The sequence below is a fragment of the Paramormyrops kingsleyae genome, chromosome 25 (assembly GCF_048594095.1).
Source record: "Paramormyrops kingsleyae isolate MSU_618 chromosome 25, PKINGS_0.4, whole genome shotgun sequence".
Taxonomy (NCBI): Eukaryota; Metazoa; Chordata; class Actinopteri; order Osteoglossiformes; family Mormyridae; genus Paramormyrops; species Paramormyrops kingsleyae.
The window spans coordinates 25,512,507-25,535,718 of record NC_132821.1 but is presented as its reverse complement, the minus strand read 5'-3'; the positions used below and the strand labels follow the sequence as shown (position 1 = coordinate 25,535,718).

The 23,212-nt window shown below is 45.5% G+C and overlaps 2 protein-coding genes across 5 annotated transcripts in view; both read left to right on the top strand.

Annotated features, from left to right (window-relative positions):
* Positions 1 to 5,872, top strand: plrg1 (pleiotropic regulator 1). Its single transcript, XM_023799140.2, has 15 exons — positions 1 to 145; positions 496 to 602; positions 734 to 867; positions 1,048 to 1,101; positions 1,208 to 1,301; positions 1,740 to 1,830; positions 2,000 to 2,101; positions 2,221 to 2,313; positions 2,417 to 2,566; positions 2,655 to 2,756; positions 2,991 to 3,093; positions 4,320 to 4,428; positions 4,620 to 4,759; positions 5,171 to 5,364; positions 5,511 to 5,872. Exons 1-15 carry the CDS (start codon positions 137 to 139, stop codon positions 5,568 to 5,570), a joined length of 1,542 nt encoding a protein of 513 aa, XP_023654908.1. The 5' UTR covers positions 1 to 136; the 3' UTR covers positions 5,571 to 5,872.
* Positions 5,873 to 6,403: 531 nt separating this feature from the next.
* The window catches only part of dchs2 (dachsous cadherin-related 2), a 36,530-nt gene continuing 19,721 nt past the window's right edge, over positions 6,404 to 23,212 (top strand). For 3 of the 4 annotated variants that reach the window (XR_011985911.1, XM_072707806.1, XM_072707804.1), the window contains exons 1-10: positions 6,960 to 9,281; positions 13,014 to 13,205; positions 13,532 to 13,763; positions 15,786 to 16,022; positions 17,001 to 18,017; positions 18,263 to 18,450; positions 18,837 to 18,936; positions 19,165 to 19,319; positions 20,290 to 21,127; positions 21,248 to 21,487. Coding sequence is in view for 3 of the 4 variants with exons in the window: in XM_072707806.1 (XP_072563907.1) it covers positions 7,500 to 9,281; positions 13,014 to 13,205; positions 13,532 to 13,763; positions 15,786 to 16,022; positions 17,001 to 18,017; positions 18,263 to 18,450; positions 18,837 to 18,936; positions 19,165 to 19,319; positions 20,290 to 21,127; positions 21,248 to 21,487 (4,981 nt within the window). In the remaining variant the exon portion in view is untranslated. Of the gene's footprint in view, positions 6,509 to 6,591; positions 6,713 to 6,959; positions 9,282 to 13,013; positions 13,206 to 13,531; positions 13,764 to 15,785; positions 16,023 to 17,000; positions 18,018 to 18,262; positions 18,451 to 18,836; positions 18,937 to 19,164; positions 19,320 to 20,289; positions 21,128 to 21,247; positions 21,488 to 23,212 lie in introns of those variants that run through there. The other variant, XM_072707805.1, reaches the window with a different exon arrangement.

Here is a 23,212-nt window from a genome sequence, read left to right as displayed (position 1 = left end):
TTGTCCCGGAAGTTGAGCCGGAAGTACTTCCTTGTTATGTTTTTTTCCACGCGTAGCGGCTCACGCTTGCGTTTCTTTTGCAAAAGAATACAATAAAACGATTATTTTTACGACGTTTTGTTAGACAGCGTTCACAATGGTTGAGGTAATATACGTGTAATGAAACGACGCCCGAATATTTCTATGGTTATTCTGATTTAGGCTGCTCCGCTTTACCCGCGCAGCTGAAGGTTTATTCATATCTTGTTGGCTGTAGTGAAAAATTGCGCGGCTTGCTGGCTTGTAAACGTTAAGTTCGGTTTAAAATATTACGTTTATATATGGATATTTTGTAGTTTGATTAAGGATATCGTGTTTTGTTTAACTTGAATTTGAGCATTACTATTACAAGCGCCACTGGCGGTTAAAATGCTGCACTGTGTTTGGTTTTGGAGTAATAAAATACGGTTTTAAGTTAACCTAACCTCGCGAGCCTCTATATTTTTGGCTTTGCAGGAGGTGCAGAAGCATTCCGTCCACACGCTGGTGTTTAGATCTCTGAAAAGGACGCACGACATGTTTGTGTCTGATCACGCCAAACCCATTTCCATGGATGAAAAAAGGTCAGATGCCTTTCCATCATTTTACAAACAAACTTTTGCATTGTACAAACTTTTTCATTATAAAATGCGTTGACAACCTTAAGATGGAACTGTAGAGAAACATTTTTGTTCATGCGTTCTCTGTCCAATAGCCATAAGGTTAAGATGGCAGCCAAGCTACGTGCAGAGTACAGTGCAGTTCTGCACATGCCTGTCCTTAAAGAGGGGAAGGACCGCGTCTCCCACATGTCTGACCAATATGAACATCAGAGCTACTCTCATCCTGGTGAGTATTATCCTGACCTGGGCTATGGGTATGTGCCTGTTGACGTGAACTGAGATTAAGGCTGATCATTGGAAAATCAAGGCATCGGTTCGTACATATTATACAGAAAACATATGTAAAGTGCTGGACACCTTCTGTAACAGGCTGCCTGTTCTAAACTTGACATGATTTTTTCCTAAGGTTCAGATCCGGAGTATCTCATTACTGGAACACACCCATATCCATCTGGACCTGGTATGGCACCAACGTCTGCTGTTACATGTCTGTTTATTATTTAAATATAAAGTTCTACATATAAGATGGTTCGTGTGTGACGTGCATGTGTTCTCGTCTGCCGCAGGTCTCGCCCTGACAGCAGATACTCAGATACAGACGATGCCAAGCGAGGGTGGCATACAGTCCATGGCCCTCGCCCTGCCGCCTTCACAAGCAGGGTACAGTCTCCTTTTCTCTCCACTTCTTCACATGTGCATCACATTTGCCAAGGAGCACTCTAGCCCCTATTGTACATAGATGTATTGTTTTGAGGCGTTGTTGCATGTCCGTCCGTCTGTCCATCCATCTTCTAGCCATCCTGGTCGAGGTTGTGGGGAGAAGTAGTACTAATGATATCGTAAAGTTGAAATATCGTAACACCAACCAACGTGACCCAGGGAGTGTCTGTACTGTATTGGCCAGTAGCTGTTGATAGATTGCAATTTTGACCAATCAGCATGATTCACTGGAACTTATCTGCTATATAAATGGTTAAAAGCCTTGTCTGGATGTTGACATTTTGAATTCCCTCCTAATATTCAAGCAGCCTTATAAGTAGATGACATAGTGGCTTAGTGCTGGTCCCCATCAGGGTGTGATTTGCTTTCGATCCACAGGCAGGAGGCCAGCCGCACGGCGGCCAGCGTTGCAGACATACACAGGCACGCCGGGGCTCCTGAGCGATCACAGCCGCCTTCACATGCCATGGTAAGATCACCTGGCTCTTCCTTGTCTTTATTAATTCAAAAATTGAAAACAAGACATTGACAGAGCCTGAGTTAGATGTATATGTTAATGTTAGTTTCAGCTGTTTTATGGTAACGGTGATGTCCGTTGGCTGAATAACTCTTCTGTATTCTTGGTTTTGTGTGTCTAGTCTCTGTTGGAAGCAGGAGGTACAAAGTCCTCCTCCTTAATGGCTAGGAAAGCCCCCACCATGCCCAAGCCACAGTGGCACCCTCCGTGGAAGCTGTATAGGGTAAGACAGTTTGTCTGCTTGTGGAGCCATTACTGGATCCTCGTGGCTCTCGTTGATGGGCACTTTCCTTTACGTGCGAGCTGAGATGTATAAAATACCTTTAAAAACCTCTTCCACAGGTTATCAGTGGTCATTTGGGGTGGGTGCGATCTATTGCGGTGGAACCAGGGAATCAGTGGTTCGTCACCGGGTCAGCTGACAGAACCATAAAGGCAAGTACTATGTCCTTGAGTCAGCCGGGAGTCGTCTTGGGGCAGAGGCTGCCCTGCTTGAAGTTGCCGGGGCCTCCTGATAGAATTTCTGTTCCTTTGGCAGATCTGGGACCTGGCAAGTGGGAAGCTGAAGCTTTCTCTCACCGGCCACATCAGCACCGTGCGTGGGGTGGCTGTCAGTTCCCGCAGTCCCTACCTGTTCTCCTGTGGAGAAGATAAGCAGGTCAAGTGCTGGGACCTGGAGTATAACAAGGTACGCATACAACCCCCTCCTCTGGCTCCTGCCATCCAGTTGGAGCACTAAAAGGCACTGAATAATTCTTTGCGTTTTTATTGGTTAGGTCATCAGGCACTACCATGGCCACCTAAGTGCTGTATATGATCTGGATCTGCATCCCACCATCGACGTGCTGGTGACTTGTAGCCGTGACTCGACTGCTAGGGTGAGAGGTCTTCGCTGATTGTAGGCCTCTTCGCTTCCTTATGGATTTCAGGTTTTTTTGTAATATAGAAGTTGCTTTTAGCCCTTCGATTTTTCATATCAATTGTTCACAGTCTAGCTTCACTTGTAGCAACGTGACACTTTTGACTAAAGATTTGTCTGGATTGTCTGCTAGCGTGCCTAGTGACGGAGAGGTGTTTGCGTCGGTGTATGTTGTTTGTTTTTGCTTATGAAGGTGTGGGATATCAGGACCAAGGCCAACGTGCACACACTTTCCGGGCACACCAACACGGTCGCCACCGTCAAGTGCCAGGGGGCAGAGCCTCAGATCATCACAGGTGAGGCTTGTGCTGTGCCCATACCCCCCCCACCTCCCCCCCCCTGGCCATCCTGTACAGCACCTAGCTAGCTGCAGCACTTGTTAGCCCTGTGTACACTTGGTTCGAAAATGCGTCTCGGTGCATCAGATCACATTATTGGAGCGATTAATCAATTAGTCGGATGAATCTCCCAATTAACTTTTATTTGGTATCAGCTGTCAGCTTTTTAGTTTGAGGTTGTTTTCATGCATTTGCTAACAATCAAGACAATAAAGCTGAATACTTGCACTCTTTTAATTGAAACACTGAAACACACACACACACTCAACTCTTGCGCTTTGTATTAGCCTGTACTGTATATGTGACAGTATTTGCATGAGAACACTTAAAATTCACAGTAATACTAAACACGTTTGATTTTTATCAGAATGTCAATGTGCTAGATAGCTGCCTTAAGGCAGCTATTTTGACCACCTTACACGTAACGATTGAGATGACGGGAGCACACTACAACTCTAGCAAAACTCTTGATTTTGTCCGACAATGGAATTTTTTCTGCGATGGTGAAATCGCTTGAAAAGTCGTTAGGTGTAATGCCGACATTATCCAACTCCATTAACAATTCAAGAGAATGTGCATTTCAAAATGGAAAACGTTACAGCTCATAACATTAAATAGAACGGCTTTAAACATCAACATTAGCTAGCTAGCTAGCATAACTGACTTACCGAGATGAGTCCTAAATCCAGGGGGCCAACATGCTTCCTCTTCAGATGCTCATGCATAGACGATGTGCTCCCACGTCATCTATGGTCAGCTTTACAAATTGTGCAATTGACAACCTTTTTTTCGGAGTTAAGTGTGAAATGCTACCACACTTTGGGGTTTGTTTTCGTAGCTACCATTGCTCTTTGGTTGACTTCTCTCTAGTGCGGGGTAATATCAAAACATTTCAAGTTGGCATGAGAAACACACGCGATGACGTCATCAACTAATCGTCTATTACATTAGTTGGCAACTTATTTGGTAATTGATTTTAGTTGACTAAGTCGATTAATCATTGCACCTCTAATTTAGCGCTGTCCGCATGTGATCTGACCACCCAGGATGCGTTTTAAGACCAAGTGTAAACAGCCATGGCACGTTTGGATGCCAGGCGTCTCATTGGACCGCTGGGAACATGCATGCCCTGTAGTGTGTGGTTCTCACCGGCAATTTTTTCTTTTTCTTTTTTTTTGTTGTAGGTAGTCACGACACGACCATCAGGCTGTGGGACCTCATCGCGGGCAAAACCCGCACCACCTTGACCAATCACAAGAAGTCTGTCCGCTCTCTCGTTTTGCACCCCAGACTGTAAGTAACTCGCTGCGTTCCTCTGTAGTTCAATGGCATGACGATAAAAATGCATCAAATTACACTCCACTTAACCTATTTAGTGCAAAATGTATATAAATGCCCAAAGTTTTCAATGTAATTCTTGACCTTCCGACATGCCGTACTTGTGTGCCAGAACGTACCATCCTGTTTCTCCATGCTCACTACAGGTACACCTTCGCCTCTGGTTCACCTGACAACATCAAGCAGTGGAAGTTCCCAGATGGGAACTTCATCCAGAACCTCTCTGGCCACAACGCCATCATCAACACCTTGGCTGTCAACTCCGACGGAGTGCTGGTGTCTGGAGGTAACGAAGCGAAGGCTTCGCGGTCCGTGTGCCGCATTTCCTGTTAGACTGAATTGGTTGTCGCCTTGAATATTTTATTTAAAAACAAAAAGGATTTCCATTATGAAGTGTTAAATGTGTTTCGCTGCGTTAGCATAGCCGCATTAGCCTTACCATAAAAACGCTTGGAAATGCTTGATTACTGTCAGTAGTGCTTTGATGTTTATAAGCTTACTTTAAACTTTTATATATGGAAGACAATCTTCTTTGAGCTGTTCAAAATCGCATGTAATGCGACGTTTTGAATTGAGGTCAGCGATGCCAGCAATAAATTCTACTTTAGCGGTGTAGTTAAGCGGCACACTGCGTAACCCCATAGTTGCGTTTGGGAGGTGGCTGCGCGCTTGTTCACAGCCTGCTGTTTCGCTGCAGCGGACAATGGCACCATCCACATGTGGGACTGGAGAACCGGCTACAATTTCCAGAGGATCCATGCAGCAGTGCAGCCTGGGTCCCTGGACAGCGAGTCGGGCATCTTTTCCTGCATGTTTGACCACTCGGAGAGCCGGCTGATCACCGCTGAGGCCGACAAGACCATCAAAGTGTACCGGGAGGACGACACTGCGGTACGGCCTGTCCTGGCGGTTCTGTCACAGTTTCCATTTCTGCGTTCCTTATGCTGTTCTGGAATATTACACGTCAGAATGCACTGGGAAAGCTCTCGCATGTTCTAGCGGCCAGTGTTTGACTTTTTCTCTATTCTTGCTTTCAGACTGAGGAAACGCACCCTATCAGCTGGAAACCCGAGATCCTCAAGAGAAAGAGATTTTAGAATTTTACTGTATCGTTTTTTTTTTTTCCTTTTCTTTTTTACAAGTTTGATTTGTTTAATTTCGGTATGCCCACTTTCCCAAACCTGTGCAACATTTTTGATTAATATCAAAACTTCAGTTCTTCTAGAATAATGCAACTCATTTCCAGAAAGAACTGAAATTTGTTTGCAAGACCAGGCTTGTACTTAAAACTTCCGGTTTTCATAACTGGGCAGACATTGATATGAAATAAATGTTTGGAAAATCTATTGCTTTTCTGCATGTAATTTTCACAAATTAAATTTCATTACGTTTTTGACAACTTGTTTTTTATTCTTCCACAATCGAACAATAGCATATAATCAGATTGGCAGATTAATATACTTGGTTTAGGCTTTTTGTGCTGTACAATAAAGTCTTGCCAGTCAAAAGTATTAACTTCATGACAATGTGGTGTTACTTTAGGAAAAAAACAAGTCAATCTATCTTCAGTTTTAATCAGTGGGAAACTGGTGCAATATAACGCATGCTTTACCTAACAAATAAGTGTGAAAATGGGTAGGGACCGTCTCTGGTGAGATGCAAACCTTCGCTGCTCATCCCTGAGGCTGTTATCCTGACTGGGATCTATTAAGGCAGGCTGAATCATTATACGCCTATTACATGCCCACTCAAGTAGTCATTTTGCTTTGTAAATAAAACAGTCGGGGGGGCAATAAAGATTTTTAACCAAATATGCATGTTTGTCACACATTTATCTAAGTGAGTTTATGCGTAGTTGTATATCTAGCCGCAGCGTTTGTTGTGTTTCAACAAATTTGGGTCTCAGTTTCGACGCCTGCGATTTGCATCTGAAACACGCGCGTTTAACGTTGCCACCTGCAGGTGGCGACAAACAGCAACCAAAGCACTCCGAAGCTAATGAATTCTACTTCATAAACGTGGATGCACGTAACTGGTAGGAAAGTATGCATTCTCTCGTACTTATTTTATGTGCATTTGCGCTGTAACAACAATCCATTGCCGCACTTGTTTTTAAAGGTGAGTGCGTACTTGCGGACCAGTTATGTGGGTTCCTGTTTATGAAGGAGGGATCCACAGCCTGCACTGGAAACAATCAGGCAGACTTGGCGCTTTATTAGGTTCCCCCGCGTAGTCCCAGGTAGGACCCCATTCTCCCTTTTTGCACTGTTGCCTCCAAGCTGTGTACTGAAAATCCTATGAGGAGAGTCGGTGTTTATAAGATGCTAAACGCACTGCATCTTAAGAATCACTTAGAAAAGGCGTCATAGCCGTTTTAATGTTTAGCCGCACAGTAACTATTATATTTTATACATTTGTACATTATATTATTTATTACGGTATATATTCTACTCGCAGACTGATAAGAAGCAGGTGTACCTAATAAACTGACAACTGTTTGTATGTGTCGTTAATCGCATCGACTATCTTAGAATAAAGTCAGTAGAATGCTTAGATTTTGAAAGTCGGGTGTTTCTAGATTGACAGTTCTCTTTCTGCAACCATAGTTCCATTATAGATACTAGACATAGAGAGTCGTTTTCTGTGATAGATTGTTTATGGGATTATTACAGTACCTTGGTCCGTGGCGTTTAAATCACATTATAAACTGCCCTGCGAGTCACGTGACATCTCCGACGCGCTACAGTTCGGGTCAAGTGCTCTAGGCGTAATAACCGGTCTGTGAATGGGAACAGTTTTAAAGATAATACATCTACGCTAAATTCAAGGGGGAAAATCAGCATCTTAAATGCGTATTTTGAAAATCTATACCTCTCAAAGCACGCAGCTTTTTGTTGAATAAACTTTGACAAGCCCGCTCCTTTTGCAACAATCTTTGGGATTTCTGTTAATCCCTGTATTTTGGAGATCTGGTTTGCTGAGACATGACTGTTTTATTTATTTTTTTTGTGGACTGGGCTTTATAAATGCTGAAACCTGCCATGTTTTTACGATGTCTTGGAAAAGAGCGCACCGTTACAGTGCTGCGACGTCTGTTTCTTCAGATCGCCGCAGTTTGGTTTATGTTCGAGGCGTCTTCTGCTCTGATGTATAACCTCAGTCTCACAGTTGAGGAAGGGATGCCAGCTGGGACAATTGTGGGAGATTTGAGTGCTCTTTTACCCGAAAACACTTCAAGCAGTGGATTCTTTATATCGGAGAGCAGAGAGTCGTACGTTTTTAAAGATCTGGAGATCAATGGAAACACTGGTGTAATTGCAACCGCGGTGGTACTGGACAGAGAGAGCAGAGATAAGTATGAATTTGTGGCAGCCACCTTAAATGGAGAGGTGATAAAGGTAAGGATTGAGGTGCAGGATGTGAATGACCACTCCCCAGCTTTCAGTAGGGATACTATGGTTTTGAACATTTCTGAGCAGAGTCTCCCTGGAAGCAGGTTTCATTTGGAAGGTGCTCGTGATGAAGATGAGGGTGGGTTTGGGACCCAAGGGTACCGGATTATGCACAATACAGTTGGAGATTTGTTTAAGGTTGAGTGCCGTGGTGGGGTACGAAATTTGTTTAACCTGGATCTCATTTTGTCTGGCAAATTGGACAGAGAGATTATGGATTTTTATGCCATTAGTATTGAAGCATTTGATGGGGGCGTTCCATGTAAGACCGGTAGGCTGCAGGTGGAAATCCACGTTTTAGATGAGAATGATAACGCCCCAGTGTTCAGCCAAAGCAAATACCATGCGCTCCTTTGGGAAAATGCAGCACTACTGACCTCGGTATGCCAAGTGTATGCTACAGACTCAGACCTTGGTAGTAATGGACAAGTGGTCTATGAGATCAATCGCCGGCAAAGTGACCCAAGTGAGCTGTTTGTCATCGACAGTGCCACTGGGTTAATTCGGGTAAATAATCCACTGGACTATGAGAGCCAGCCATACCACGAGCTGATCGTCAGAGCTCGAGATAACGGGATCCAGCCAGAATACAGCAGCACACTGGTAGCGGTGACGGTTCTGAATATTAATGACAACAGGCCCACCATAAACATAATGTTCCTCAGTGAGTCTGGGGCTGGGGAGGTCTCGGAGGGGGCCAGTATGGGCCATTACGTAGCCAGGATCTCTGTGTATGACCCTGATCTGGGGGAGGTCAACAGTGTCAGAGCTTCCCTTGAAGGCGGCGACGGGAAATTCACACTTAAACAATCAGATGAATTTGTTTTCTCCCTCTGTGTCAATGGTGAGCTGGACCGGGAGAAGAGTGACTTATATGAGCTTACGATTGTGGCCTCTGATTTTGGAGCTCCTACTCTGTTCAGTGAGAGGACCTTCTTGCTCAAAGTGAGCGACGAGAATGATTCTCCACCAGTGTTTGAGAAGCACCTCTACATTGTGAACATTTCAGAAGATGCATTTCCTGGTAGCAGGCTTCTGCACGTTCGAGCTGGAGACCTGGATGAAGGAGTCAATTCAGTTGTCCGTTATTCGATGATAAAACCAGACCAAGGCTTTCCATTCCATATAGACTCTGAATCAGGACTCATTACTACAGAAACGCCGCTGGATCACGAGCAAGAAAGTGAATTCCACTTCTTGGTAGTCGCAGTGGATAGTGGATCTCCACCCTTATCTTCCATGGTCAATGTGACAGTGTATGTGGACGATATCAATGACAACAGGCCAGTTTTTGAGAAGCAAGTGTATAACATATCTATTCCGGAACACTTGGCAATCGGAAGCTGCATCCTTCAGGTAGGGCACTCTTCGCTTCATTCGTTTACAAAATGGTAATGTTATATGGTTGATTGACGACTTGGGCATAAATGAGGCCCAGATTCACATAATTCTTATTATGTTTTATATAAAATTATCTGCATTGATTTATGCTAGGTGTCATTTGATGGTTTTGAGACCCCAAATCTCCACATTTACATGCATTAAAAAACTCAAGAAGGACATTGAATGATATGGAGGAAGAGGGTCTGCTGGTGAAGAAGGAGATGATTGACAGTACATGCTAATCCACCCACAGTGAGACTCAAAGCTTCAGTTCACCTATTACTAGCTGTGCAGAGGATTTCCTTCAACCTGGGATGGGGTGGGGGGGGGTTAAAATACCATATCAACATAGTCAGATTGAAAGGTACAAGATGTAAGGACATTACGCATTTGTTTTAATTACGTTTTCCTTTTATTTACGTAAATGTACTATCACCACAGTAAACTTCTCTGCAATCAAACAAAAGTCATACCTGTGATTTGTTTTTCCATTGGGGCTGCAAGTACGTTCTTACGCATTAGTGCCAGGATGATATTGACTCAAAGCTGTACGCTGTAAAAAATAATCTTGAACCAGCTCATAAAAGGTATTATGCATGTACACCATCTTAGCTATAATCTTTACATACTTGTAAAACTATTCTTAGCTCATAATGCTGACACCACCGTTACGACTGAGCAGTCGGGCTGTGCAGCACCTTCTGAGGTGGCTGTTTGTACAGGGAGACCTTGACCTCCAACAGTAAAACCTGCAACATTTGTCAGAGTAATAAATTCTACCATGAAGTCACTTCTGTGACTGTTCAACCAGCACGACTTCAAAGGAAGCCAGTTAGAATCACATGACACAAGACCTTTGGTGAGATTCATCATTTGACACTTAAGTATGTTTTTCTAGGTTTTAAACTTCATTGAGATTTTAATATATTTAATGTTATTTACTTAAAATATTTCCATTATTAGTAATAACATACCAGTCTACAGCCTGTTCTTCGCAGTATTTGCATCTCTGTGGATATCTCTCCTAAACTGCAAACTACAAAGGCAAAATTCATAAGAACCCTTTTTCAGCCACTGCTTGTGAATGAGAGTATTGTGCAACCACTATTAGCTGTGTCATAGTTGAAAACATTCTCCACTGCAGGGCATTTTGATCAGCTTAATTATCTTTTCATGGAATGACAATTGAACATGGATTTTTATGTTGTCGCTCACGTCCCAAACACTCCATTAGCCCCAGAGGCTGGTTTTGTGGACTCCAGTCAATAGTACTGACAACAGTGGTGAGCTAGTGGGCTTTTGATGAATGACTGGTCTTGCATTCATGCTGGTATCTCTAAGAACCATCCATTCTGTGCATGTGCATGTGACGGTTCACAGATGTCACTGTTCGTCATTGCTTACTCTGCATTTGTATTTACAAAATAAGAAAGGTACACGAACCACAAGGCTTTGTGTTAGGAAATCCATCCACCCAACATCCAGCGGCTTGTCCTGGACAGGATGGCAGGAGCACTGAGAAATCTGTACTGGAAAAGGTCCAGCTGCACTAGAGGCCTAAGTTCTGCTGGCCTTCCGGATAATTTAAATCGGCTTGACACATCCCTGAGTGGATTGCAAAGCCCTTAAATCTTTACTTACCTTTCCGGTGTCATTAGGGTGTTGTCTGTTTCTAGAAAGCTCAGTGACTTGACACGCCACAGAAAAAAAGAACAATTAGCTAAATTGATATACTGTAGTGTGAAGTTACTGATTTGCTGACGTCGACACTAAATTTGTTTTATGTTTGAACTAATTGGTGCCTTGTTATAGCAGTAACACTACTTTTAGCAAAATACATTGTACAGTCTGTGTTTGACGTTACTGGCTTAGGTTATCTGTGCACCGCTAACATTCCGCTAACGCTGACTTCTCTGTGTACTACTAAGGTCACCATAATCCTAACCTAGGAGTTTTTGGTCCGGGTTAACTTTTTAAGCATTGTGGGTTGACGTTTCATATGGCGATTTGAAGTAACATCATCACTCTAAACTCTGATCTAATCTCTGTCAGATTTATTGAAAGACTTTTTCTTACGATAGCTGCATGTTTGTTCCTCGATTTAAGAAGTAATACCTGTGAATGGGGAAGGTCGCTGTCCTCTGTGCAACTTCAGGCACCAAAGCCGGCTGGTGACCTTTGGTGACCTGCATTTGACTGTAGCATGACGTAATGCCCCAGCTTTGAAGATGCCTTATCCTTTTTTTGACCTGTCACATACACGTTCCACCACTGCTTGTTTTTACAGCTGTGCCATAAATTGCTATCAAGCGGTAGTTCCTTGCTGGAGACATCTGGCGCTTTGGCTTATGATTGGCTTAAGATAACGACGGTTGTGCTAACTGAAGCAAATTAGGTCATTCTCATATGAAGGTCATTGTTTGCAGGATCTCCCTTAGTACACTATATGGCCAAAAGTATGCAGACACCCCAATTAATCAGCGGAATTTCCTATTTAATCCACACCCACTCCTGACACAGATGTATAATTAAGCACACAGTATGTAATCTCCTGTAACAAGCATTACCAGAAGCGTGTGTGGCTGATGTACAGTAGAGGTTAGTGACTTTCCACTTGGCACCATTACAGGATGCCATCATCCCAACAGATCAGTCTGGCACATTTCTGACCTGCTAGAGCGGCCCTGGTCAGCTCCAAGTGAACTGACTGTGAAGTGGAAACATCTGGGAGCAAGTTCAGTAGGGAAATGGTCGGTTATACAAACTTTCAGAAAGGGACCTGATCACCCGCTACCAATACCCAACCTGAATGGCAGAAAATCCCACCAACAATGATCCTACATCTAACGGAAAGCCTTCCCAGAAGAGAACAGGCTATTACAGCAGCAAGGGGCCCACCAACTTCAAATTAATACCCTTGGTTTCATAATGAGATGTTGGACAACCTGGTATTCACATACTTTTGGCCATATGGTGTATGTGCCTCATAGTACTGATACTGTTGTAAATAGCTTAGTTTCAGCAAACCAGATCTACCAGATATCAAGAGGTTGCTAGAGTCTCTCCCCCCGCTACAGGACATCTTTCACAAGCACTGCATCAGCAAGGCCTCCTGCATCGTGCTTGACCCCCCCACACCCCTCACATGGACTCTTCTCTCCCCTCCCATCCGGCAGATACTATCGCAGCATCGGGGCCCGATCCACCAGACTGCGAAACAGCTTTTTCCCACAAGCCATCAGACTCTTGAAATCACTACCTGCTCTCCCACTCCCCCCCCCCCCCCCACGGACTGTTAACTGACTCTACTGCACCACTGCACTTTACACTGTACACCTCACTGTCTTTCCGAGGCAAATGCTGCTCTGAACAATCCTACACATGCTGCACTGAAACTGAGACTTTGTGTTTATGTCTGTTTATGTCTCTTTGTCTTTTTATACTCTAATTTATATATGTATTTATATATTACTTATTTGGGAGCTATTTGTTCTTTGCACTGTTTTTAAACTGGAGCCACGTCGTCTCGTCTCTCTATATACTGTAATGTATATAGCAGAGATGACAATAAAGTTTACTTTGACTTTGACTTGACTCCAAAATATCTGGTATATGAAGGTACACCGTGAAATGCTAAAATCCTTGGTATTTGAATCGGTAAAACTGGCTTGTTGATCAGTGTGGAAATGCTGCCTCCCCATCCAGGTCACTGCGATGGACGCTGACGGCGATGCCTTCGGCATGGTGAGGTACTCCCTCCGCGGTGGCCTCCATCCCTACGACCGACGGCCTCCCTTCCGAGTTCATCCCAACTCCGGCAGCGTGTGCATTTGCCAAGATCTCGACAGAGATGCGGGGATGGTGGATTATAACATACTGGTCAGGGCTGAAGACCCGGTGGGCATTGTTTTGCACACATCACAATAACACATAATCACTCGTATTGCCTCGGTGTGAAGTCATATTGTTACGTCACCAAATGATCAAATAGTTAAAAACTGAACACATAGAAGCTAAAGAGGTAAGAAAATCAAACAAAGCTTCACAAACCATTTGCTGTATTTTTGACTTCATTAGATGGTGTTCTCTGTTAAGAAAAGGGCTCAAAGCATGGGGCAAAGCAAACCAAGAGCTCCATCTAGTGGAGTCAGAAAATACAGCAAATGGTTCATAAACCTTTTTTCGCCATACTAAAAATCACCTCCTTTTTCTGTCTCCAACAGGGTGGACTGAGTGCCGAGGTGTACGTTCACATTGAGATTGAGGACATCAATGACAACCGTCCCATCTTCAGCCCAGAGGTGTACACAGTGAGCATCAGCAGCTACACGCTGCCTGGCACCGACATCCTGAGGGTGTTCGCCACCGACCGGGATGATGGGACATTCGGCCGTGTCTCGTATGACCTCCTCCCTGGGGATTTCTCCTATCTCTTCACGGTGGATCAGTCCACAGGTAGGCAGAGTGTCCCAGTCATGCACTGGCAGAGATGCATCACGCAGGTAGTCAGGGAGTCCCAGTCATGCACTGGCAGAGATGCATCACGCAGGTAGTCAGGGAGTCCCAGTCATGCACTGGCAGAGATGCATCACGCAGGTAGTCAGGGAGTCCCAGTCATGCACTGGCAGAGATGCATCACGCAGGGAGTCCCAGTCATGCACTGGCAGAGATGCATCACGCAGGTAGGCAGGGAGTCCCAGTCATGCACTGGCAGAGATGCATCACGCAGGTAGTCAGGGAGTCCCAGTCATGCACTGGCAGAGATGCATCACGCAGGGAGTCCCAGTCATGCACTGGCAGAGATGCATCACGCACGTAGGCAGGGAGTCCCAGTCATGCACTGGCAGAGATGCATCACGCAGGGAGTCCCAGTCATGCACTGGCAGAGATGCATCACGCAGGTAGGCAGGGAGTCCCAGTCATGCACTGGCAGAGATGCATGTCGCAGGTAGGCAGGGAGTCCCAGTCATGCACTGGCAGAGATGCATCTCGCAGGTAGGCAGGGAGTCCCAGTCATGCACTGGCAGAGATGCATCACGCAGGTAGGCAGGGAGTCCCAGTTATGCACTGGCAGAGATGCATCTCGCAGGTAGGCAGGGAGTCCCAGTCATGCACTGGCAGAGATGCATCATGCAGGTGGGCAGGGAGTCCCAGTCATGCACTGGCAGAGATGCATCTCGCAGGTAGGCAGGGAGTCCCAGTCATGCATTCTTAGAGACTCGTCACGCTAAAACTTAAGTGAAGTTTAGGACCCCCCATTTACTTATGAGAGATCACCCACTTTTCCACTGAATTTTCCACTTATTTTCAAATGTTTTTGTTTTTATTTCTGTTACCCAAGCAGTACCATATTTGAGCCTTGTGCCATAAGACCCAGCAGCAGTAATGATCTCTCATGGATATTCTGTACAATTTATAGAGCTAAAAAATGAATCAAACTGTTTAAGCCTTATAATCAAACTCATATGGTGCTGTAAGTCTGACAAACTGCATGCTAATACAGTAATAAGATCAGTTTGTGTTTTTTTTTCCTCAGCATGGTCTTAATTAACGCACAGTGGGTAATATAATTACTGAGTGGGCCATCTGTACCTCCCCCATTTTTGGTTAGCGGGGGGCATTAAAAGGGGCTTACGGATCAATTTAATGTACAAGTTACTCAGGGAGATTTGGAGGTATATTTGGGCGATGAAATGGGTGGGACCCACGCCATCTGCTGCACGTCTGACTCCGAACACAGAGCGGGTGAGACTCCATGAGATTAATCCTGCCCAAGCTAGTACACATCCAGGGTGTAAACCAGAAAACAAAGGGGCCACATGGAGGGAAGCCACATGGCTGTAAGCTCCAAGTTAATCGGGAAGGATGGCAGCGCTCACAGTTAATTAGTAACATGAAATAATATGTTAATATAAAACTCCTTTCTCCTTCCTTTTATTTGTAGCAATAAACCATTATTTGTTTATCTAAATGAAAGGAAACAGGTAACTGGTAGTAGGAATTAGTATATTATCTGTACATCCATCCATCCATCCAGCATCTGCTGGGGCAGTAGTCCAAGTCTCCCCAGTCACCATCTCCAACTCCTCCAGGGTAACACCAAGATGTTCCCAGGCCAGTTGGGAGGTATAATCTCTCTGTCGTGTCCTGGGTCTGCCCTGGGGTTGGACATGGCCTCCCTAGGGAGGCGTCCATAGGTGAGGGTAGGAACCTAGATCGGCCAATAAATCAATAGCTTTGCCTTCCAGCTCAGCTTTCTCGTTACCACGACAGAACGGTACATCGTGCGCATTACTGTCAACGCTGCACAGATCTGCCTTTCGTTATGTAATAAAAACATAATAATCCTCCAAGAATGATCAATAGTTACTGAATGTGCTGAATACTGTTTATAAATATTACCGTGGGCAAACTGGGCTGATGACATTGAGTGCTCTAGGAGTCTCAAGTTGAGCTCGTCTGTGTTTCCTGCCACAGGGGGCGTTAGTCTGAGTTCCTCGCTCAGTCACCTGAGTGCCAGCGGCGCCCGCCTGTCCGTGTCGGCCCGTGACGGCGCTGGCCTCATCAGCGCCCGCCCGGCGGATATCACCGTCCATATCCTGCACAGCACTCCAGCTCCCGCCGTATTTCAAAGGTCGCGCTACACCTTTGTGGTGCCCGAGGACACCCCCGCGGGGAGCTCTGTGGGCACGGTGCGGGCCGCCAGTACCCTTGGTGAGTGTCCAGGCCTTTGGGGGGGTGAGGATTACGATAATTGTCAATACTAACCTTGTTAAATAACTTGACTTGATATTGACACTTGACTTAATTTGTAAGTCAATGTCAAATCAAGTCAAGCGCCACTATCATTTTAACATAAGTATGCATACAATGAAACAAAAGTGTTCATCTGAGGCTTTACAAACGGCTTTACACAAGACAAATATGAATAAACAAATAAACATGCTGTATAGTGCAAATTTTGACTAGTTTTACTTATGACTGCCACCAAGGATCAGTGGACACTCTTCCTGAGGGTCTTCGTGAGGGTCAGTCCATGGAACAGAACTAGCTGTTCCAGTCTTTTTGTTGACAACTGGATGCAGTCCATCAAACGTAGCTTGGTCTGTGTTCCTGGAAGTGTCACACATTGGAACACTGGGTGAGGGGTTAATCCAGCTCAGGGCTGAGGAGGTGAGGGGGCTGTGGCAGGGAGGGGGACAGTCTGATCCCCTGGTCTGGTGCTGGGTCACACTGGGGAATCCAGGGGGCTTTGCAGCACCTCTCCTGGTTGTTAAACAACTTTAAGAATAGTTTGAGCCCAATGAACACGTGGAACCTCATAGACAAGCAGCTCTGGAGGGCCGTAAAAAATAATAGATAAGTTCTTTTTTAAATAATTACTTTAGTTCTTTGCATTTGTCCTTTTTAAACAAAATATATAGTAAAAATACATTTTGTTTATTAGAAGACTTCAGCTGGTAGGTAGGTATAATATCAGGATTGGTGTATATATGTATGTGCGAATGTGTATATATATTTGTGTGTATATACACACATCATAATCCTATTTTTATGTATAATGTAATGTTTTATCTTTGTAGCATGTGACCGTCATTGGCATCATATTGGTTATATTGTTAATCTGAAAGAGCTGCTCATAACTGTCCTTTGGTTTCCTTTCTCATTGATCTGTGTTCTGTGTACCTGCAGACTCGCCGGAGTCCCCGTCATACACCATCTCCTCAGGGGATCCCCAGGGCCTGTTCTCGGTCCACCCACATTCTGGGCTCATCAGCACCCGGGGGGCTCTGGACCGCGAGACCCAGCCCTACTTCTTGCTCACTTTGCAGTGTCAGGGAGGTGCCTCGCCCGTCCACACCAGCACACGGGTTAATGTCACCGTCGCCGACGTCAATGACAATCTGCCGATCTTCCCCAGGGACAGACAGGCTGTCACAGTAAGCCACGGTACGGTGGTTGGAACTGCGCTCTTCATTGCCCATGCCCATGACAGAGATGCAGGTTCAAATGGCAGCGTCTCGTACCACCTGCTGGAGGGCGTTGGTGATGCAGTCTTCAGTGTCGACACCTTCCTGGGTACCGTGTTTCTCAAGCGAAGCCTCCCCCTAGATGGACCAGGGAGATATTCCATCAGGATCCGGGCCCAGGATGAAGGCACCCCCACTCTGTCCTCCACCATGACCCTCTCCGTCACCGTGGAGAGTGTAGCTGCCAACAACACTATGACCTTTGATGCATTGGTCTACAAGGTGGAGATAAGTGAGAGTGCCGCGTTGAACAGCCAGGTCGTCCAGACCCAGGCACATGGACAGTACAGGTCAAAACCTGCAGGAGTCTCCTACTCTCTCCATCCAAGTACCCTGCCCCTGCCCTTCAGAATCCACCTCGAAAATGGTTGGATTTTCCTCGCCCAGGGCCTGGACTTCGAGTCAGTGCCCAGGTACCACTTCACAGTGTTGGCCACCAAGTGGAATGAGTGTGCTCCCCAACAAGCCTCGGCCACCGTTATCATTACGGTGCTGGATGAGAACGACAACGCCCCCGTTTTTACCCACAATGCCTATTTTTACACACTCCAAGAGCGTCCCTCCCCCCAGGGTCTGATGGGAGCTGTCAGAGCCACAGATAAAGACTCCGGGAAGAATTCCCAACTGTCCTACTTTCTGTTATCTGATGCGAAGCACTTCCAGATTAATCCTAACACAGGTTAGAAACATGTCAAAGTTTAGCAACACACAAGACATCAAACAAACAAGCGTGTTTATGTATTTGTCTTATTTGTTAAGATAAGCGGCTCTAGTGTTTTGGCAAGACTTTAAAAGTATGTGAAGGGTTCAGATGTTGATGCATGTAAAAGCCCAAAGCAGCATAAATCCATATTTGTGAAGTGGGACCACTTCACGCAAACCTAGCCTGTATACTCCCTTTCTGAATATGTGTGTGTGTCTCAGGGGAGCTTGTCAACTGGATCGCTCTTGACCGCGAACAGCACACCCACCACATCCTGAAAGTCTTGGTGATTGACCGTGGTCACCCTGGCCTGAATGCCACCGCCCACGTTCATGTCCTTGTCACAGATGTGAATGACAACCCGCCGCAGTTCACCAGCCTTCCTGCAAGCCGGGAGCTTGGCATCCAGGTGGGGCTGGTTAATTAACATCAACCCGTTTTATACTACCAGAGAAGAGAGAGGTTTTTTCAGTTACTTTGAAAGAGCTCCACCTGGTGGACCTTTGTATAACATTTTTTTTTTTAGATGCTGGCTTGCGTATGTACATTAAGAATTTAAAGCTCTTTTAAGACATCCTGTTTGGTTAATTCTCTTAATCAGGTGAGGTTGCCTCACCTGATTAAAAAGGATAATAAACTTTATCACTGCAAGCCAGTGGAAGATTGTTGAATTAAACACTGATAGACCCAGACAAAATTGTGCATCACTAGAAATTAGAAAATGTAGGTTTTTAAGGATTTATGTGCATCTAGCAGCTTGATTCTGATGTTACTTGGTCTGATTTGGATTGACAGTTTTGGGCTGGATCAGCGGCTGGCTCTTTGGTGACCACTGTTCACGCTAAAGACGTGGATGCTGGAGAAAATGGAACAGTCCTCTACTTTCTGATGTCAGGTAACAGGCAGAGTTAGAGATTCAGAATTCAAACTCAAGAAGAAAACAATCAATTCATGTTGACATTGGGCTATGAAGGGTGACTACTTCACCGATTCTTACTCATTAATAGCATCATGTTTCAGACTTTTTGCTGTATTTACTAAAAGCATGTCTGCGATTATTTTGCACATCTACCAAGCCTTTGTTCCTTTGTTCCTTTTCCGAACATTGTTTTACTGGCTTTAGACGACACCGGTCACTTCAAGATTGACGGCAGCAGCGGAGAGATCCGAACCACAAGACGTTTTTCGGAGAGCGACGCAGCTCATTATGCTCTGACCGCTGCCGCTGCTGATTCCGGGCCAGTACCCCTCAAAGAGACCATCGTGATCCACCTACAGGTGCTGCCCCAATCAGCATGCAGACGTTCCTGACCACGTTAGGGCCATACTCATCAGTTACTGTTTATGCTCCTGGCGAAAAGTATACTTTCGCTAAACTATAAATTCTTTCAAGAAAAGCTCACATTCAGAGGTCTGATCCAGATTCATGCAACACCACACTGCTCTGAGTGAAATCATATTTCTATATGACGCAACCATATAAATCATATTTCACAATCTCTGTAAAGTTGAAGTATAATTTGTTGGTGGATGGGTGGTTTCAATAAGCAAAATAACTACAGTACATTCATTGTTAATGTTACATGACAGGAACTTTAAACAACTTGGATTTATTTGATGAATGTTTCTAGACTTGAAGCTACAAGGAAACCACAACAAAGGAGGCCAGTTTCCAAGATCCACATGATAATGTGCCCATTGTTATTATAATGATTATTATTATACTGCATCCCTGTGCTGCATTACTGACTGGAAGATGGATGGATTAATAATAATATCCCATAATAGCTTATCCAGTATGGGGTCATGGAGCATCATAATCATTACTGGGTAATGCTTTACATTAATAACAAAAACTGTGATAAACATTACAATCATATAATGTTTGCTATTAATGTATAATAAAGCTGTATGTTAGAATGTTAAGGTATACTTACATGCTGCTTATGAATGCTGTATGAATGCATCATGAAGGGGCATTGGATGTTCTATGAATGCGTTATAAAGGCATTATGAAATTACAATGTGAAGCATTATCCATTATTGTTGCTCTTTATATTATTTTTGTGTTGTTGCTATTCTTACTATCCAATAACAGGCTTTATAGTTTTCAGTAATGAAACGTTTTACCTTAATCTTAGATGTAGATTTCAGATTTCTGAGCATAAATGTATCACAACTGCGAATTAAATGGAAACATGTATGAAGCACAGCACAAAGACCACCACACTGACAATTCCTGCCATAGGTTCACTCCGTTGAGTGGGTGGATGCCACCGGGGACAGAAGCAAGACCCATAACTTCAGGCGTTTCTCTGTGAGAGAGGACACCAGGCCCGGTACCATCATTGGTTACCTGGGCTCAGCTGCGGACCACGATGTGCCGAGTCAGTATTCGGTTGCTGAGAGTGATGGCAGTCTGTGGTTTGGGATCGACGCCACCTCAGGTGGTTTGTACGTCAGCCAGAAGCTAGACTATGAGTCTGCGACCCAGCACTTCCTCAGGGTGCGAGTGGAGAGCAGCAACCAGGGCTCTGCTCACAACTGCTCGCTGATCGTGGGCATTAGCGTGGAAGATGTGAACGACCACACCCCCCAATTCCCAGATGATGTCCTCACGTTTGGTGTGGTGGAGAACCTGCCCACAGCGACATCTGTCTACACATTCAATGCTGGGGATGGAGATGGCACCGCAGCCAACAGTGGCCTACACTACTCCATTTCTGCTGATCCCAACTTGCCTTTCGTCATCCATCCATTCACCGGCACCCTAAGCACAGCCAGGCCTATTGACCGAGAGGCAGCCGAGAGCTTCGTCTTCACGGTGACCGCCATCGACCAGGCCGAGGACCCTTCAGAGCGCAGGAAGGCCTCGTTGACCGTGCAGGTCTTCATCCAGGACGTCAATGACCGTAGCCCTGTGTTCATGTCCTCGGACTCCACGCACATCCTTGAGGACACTGCTGTGGGAACTTTGGTGCACCACTTTGTCGCTAGGGATGACGACCTGGGAGAAAACGGCCAGTTGTCATTCATCATCGAGTCTGGAAATGAGGACGGACTCTTCATGTTAGAGGAAAAAACAGGTAAGAGACATCCTTCAATAGTTAATCTGCTCAATTAGCTTTATTCAGCTGCATGAATGTAACTCTGTAGACGTTTTCTTCCTCATGATAGACCTAAAAACATCTACTTCACACTTGTAGGTCTACTCCACCTGGCTCGCTCACTGGACTATGAGCTGGCAAATGTTCACGCCATAGTGATGAAGGCTGTGGATGCCGGTCAGCCACCCCATGGCTCTACGCAGCATTTTATGGTCGCTGTGCTTGATGTCAATGACCAGGCCCCTGAGTTTGAACACAGCATCTACACAGCAGCTGTGTCTGAGAACCGAGAGCCTGGGGTGCATGTGATCAAGGTGACGGCATTTGACGGGGACTCAGGTACGTTTCCATTACCGCTGTCTGTGTAAGCTGGAGTGGCTGAATGATGGTGGATTAATGCTTTTTGTCTTGGAGTTGTTTTCCATAGAGCTCAGTTGGCAATATTCGGGATCGCCCATCAAAGGTGTTTTAGCACAATAATGCCTCAAGGTGGCAGTACTATTATAAGCATAGAAGACCCGCATCAGGCCCTGTCATCCAATGTCAGTACACATTTGTCCTGTAGGAAGGCTCTAATCCCACTTAAAACTCAACCTTCATTAGCCTGCAAACCAAATTCTTGATGAGTATACAGGCTAGGTTTGCGTTTCTGTGTTCCTTGGAGCTGATTACAACCAGAATTTTAATTCCTGGAACATTTCTGGACATCATAATATTTAGTTTGCACATGTTTCTGTCTTGTCTGAGCTGGGTGGTGATTCTTCCCCCCCCCCCCCCATTCAACTTCATCACGTGCAAACCGAACAAACGTCCGTGTTTGTTTGACTTTGGATGGGCACACCCTTATTGTTCCTTACCTTCCAGATTTTATTTTTCTTAAAAATATTGACAGTGTCTTAACTCCCATTCAAAATATTTTATGCTCAATGTCGGTATCGATGTCTCCTGTCATTCTCTGTGGTGAGAAACATCCACAAACAGGAACCAAGCCCCTTACCCGTCTGCTTTTCCGCAGTCCCTGGATGACTCCTGATTTAGACCATCTGTGCTAATAAGACCGTCATCTTAGTTGTCATCTCGCACACTCTGGCAGAACCCTGAGCCATACCCCCTGCTTTCTGGAAATCTCTGTGTCTGTTCGAAAGGCCCTCTTGGTTGTGACTGACAGGTGAAGCTGTTGATGACCCCTGGCACTGACCATTTTAGGGTTACAACCTCTGTCACTACATAGTGATCGGAGAACCTCAAATGGCAAAAAAATTGCCCAGTATAGGAGTAGTGTTGGATTTATATCACACTATACAATACATTTATAGCTGGGTTTGTTTATTTTTTATTATTTTCTTCCATTCCATGTATCCAGTTGTGGGTTCCGATGTTTAGGTGTTCAGGTGTTTATGTTGTGTCCTGCAAGCCCCCCCCCAAAGGGGCAGGGTCATTTCAGATGCTCCTGTTGTAGGCATCTCAGACTAGCAGAGGACACGCCACACACAAGTCGAGGAGGTGAGACCGCCGCTGCTGGGGAGATCCGCGGGCGTCCAACCTACCCTGACCCTGGACGCTTGGTCCTCTACCCAATCCCCAAAAGCGGGGTTGAGGGTCTGTTAACCTCAGACCACCCTGACCTCCCCCCACTGCGTTACCAGCCCCCCGGCGACTTTTGCGTTCCAGGCCCAGCTGCGGCACTTGGACGGCGAGATGGAGCGTGAACGCTGATCCGCACGGGGAGGACAACTCACTAGTGCTATGCCGGTGCGGTACGAGAGGCAGCCAACGGCAGCCGCAGAGGGATGAGGGTGGAAGCATGAGCTGATGCAAACCACATGCAGGAGATTTCTGGTGGTGGTGAAGGAGGCCCGGGGGCTGTTTGGTCGGAAGCCCACCCGGCCCCGGTTGAGGGGGGCTCGACGTGAGAGACGGGTTGTCAATCTCCACGTTTGTGAGTCTTGCGCCTCTGGCAGCCCAGCCAACCCTAATGGGGACCTGCATGGCCATTAGCCCTCCATTTACGGATACTTGTGAAAGGTCCCCTGAAGGCCACTGTGGAGAGGGAAATGCATTTGT

Bases quoted from the DNA above. Each gene is read 5' to 3' on its own strand.
- plrg1 (XM_023799140.2), top strand. The intron at 2,314-2,416 runs GCAAGTACTATG...TTCCTTTGGCAG, and splicing joins CAGCTGACAGAACCATAAAG to ATCTGGGACCTGGCAAGTGG. The intron at 5,365-5,510 runs GTACGGCCTGTC...TCTTGCTTTCAG, and splicing joins ACCGGGAGGACGACACTGCG to ACTGAGGAAACGCACCCTAT.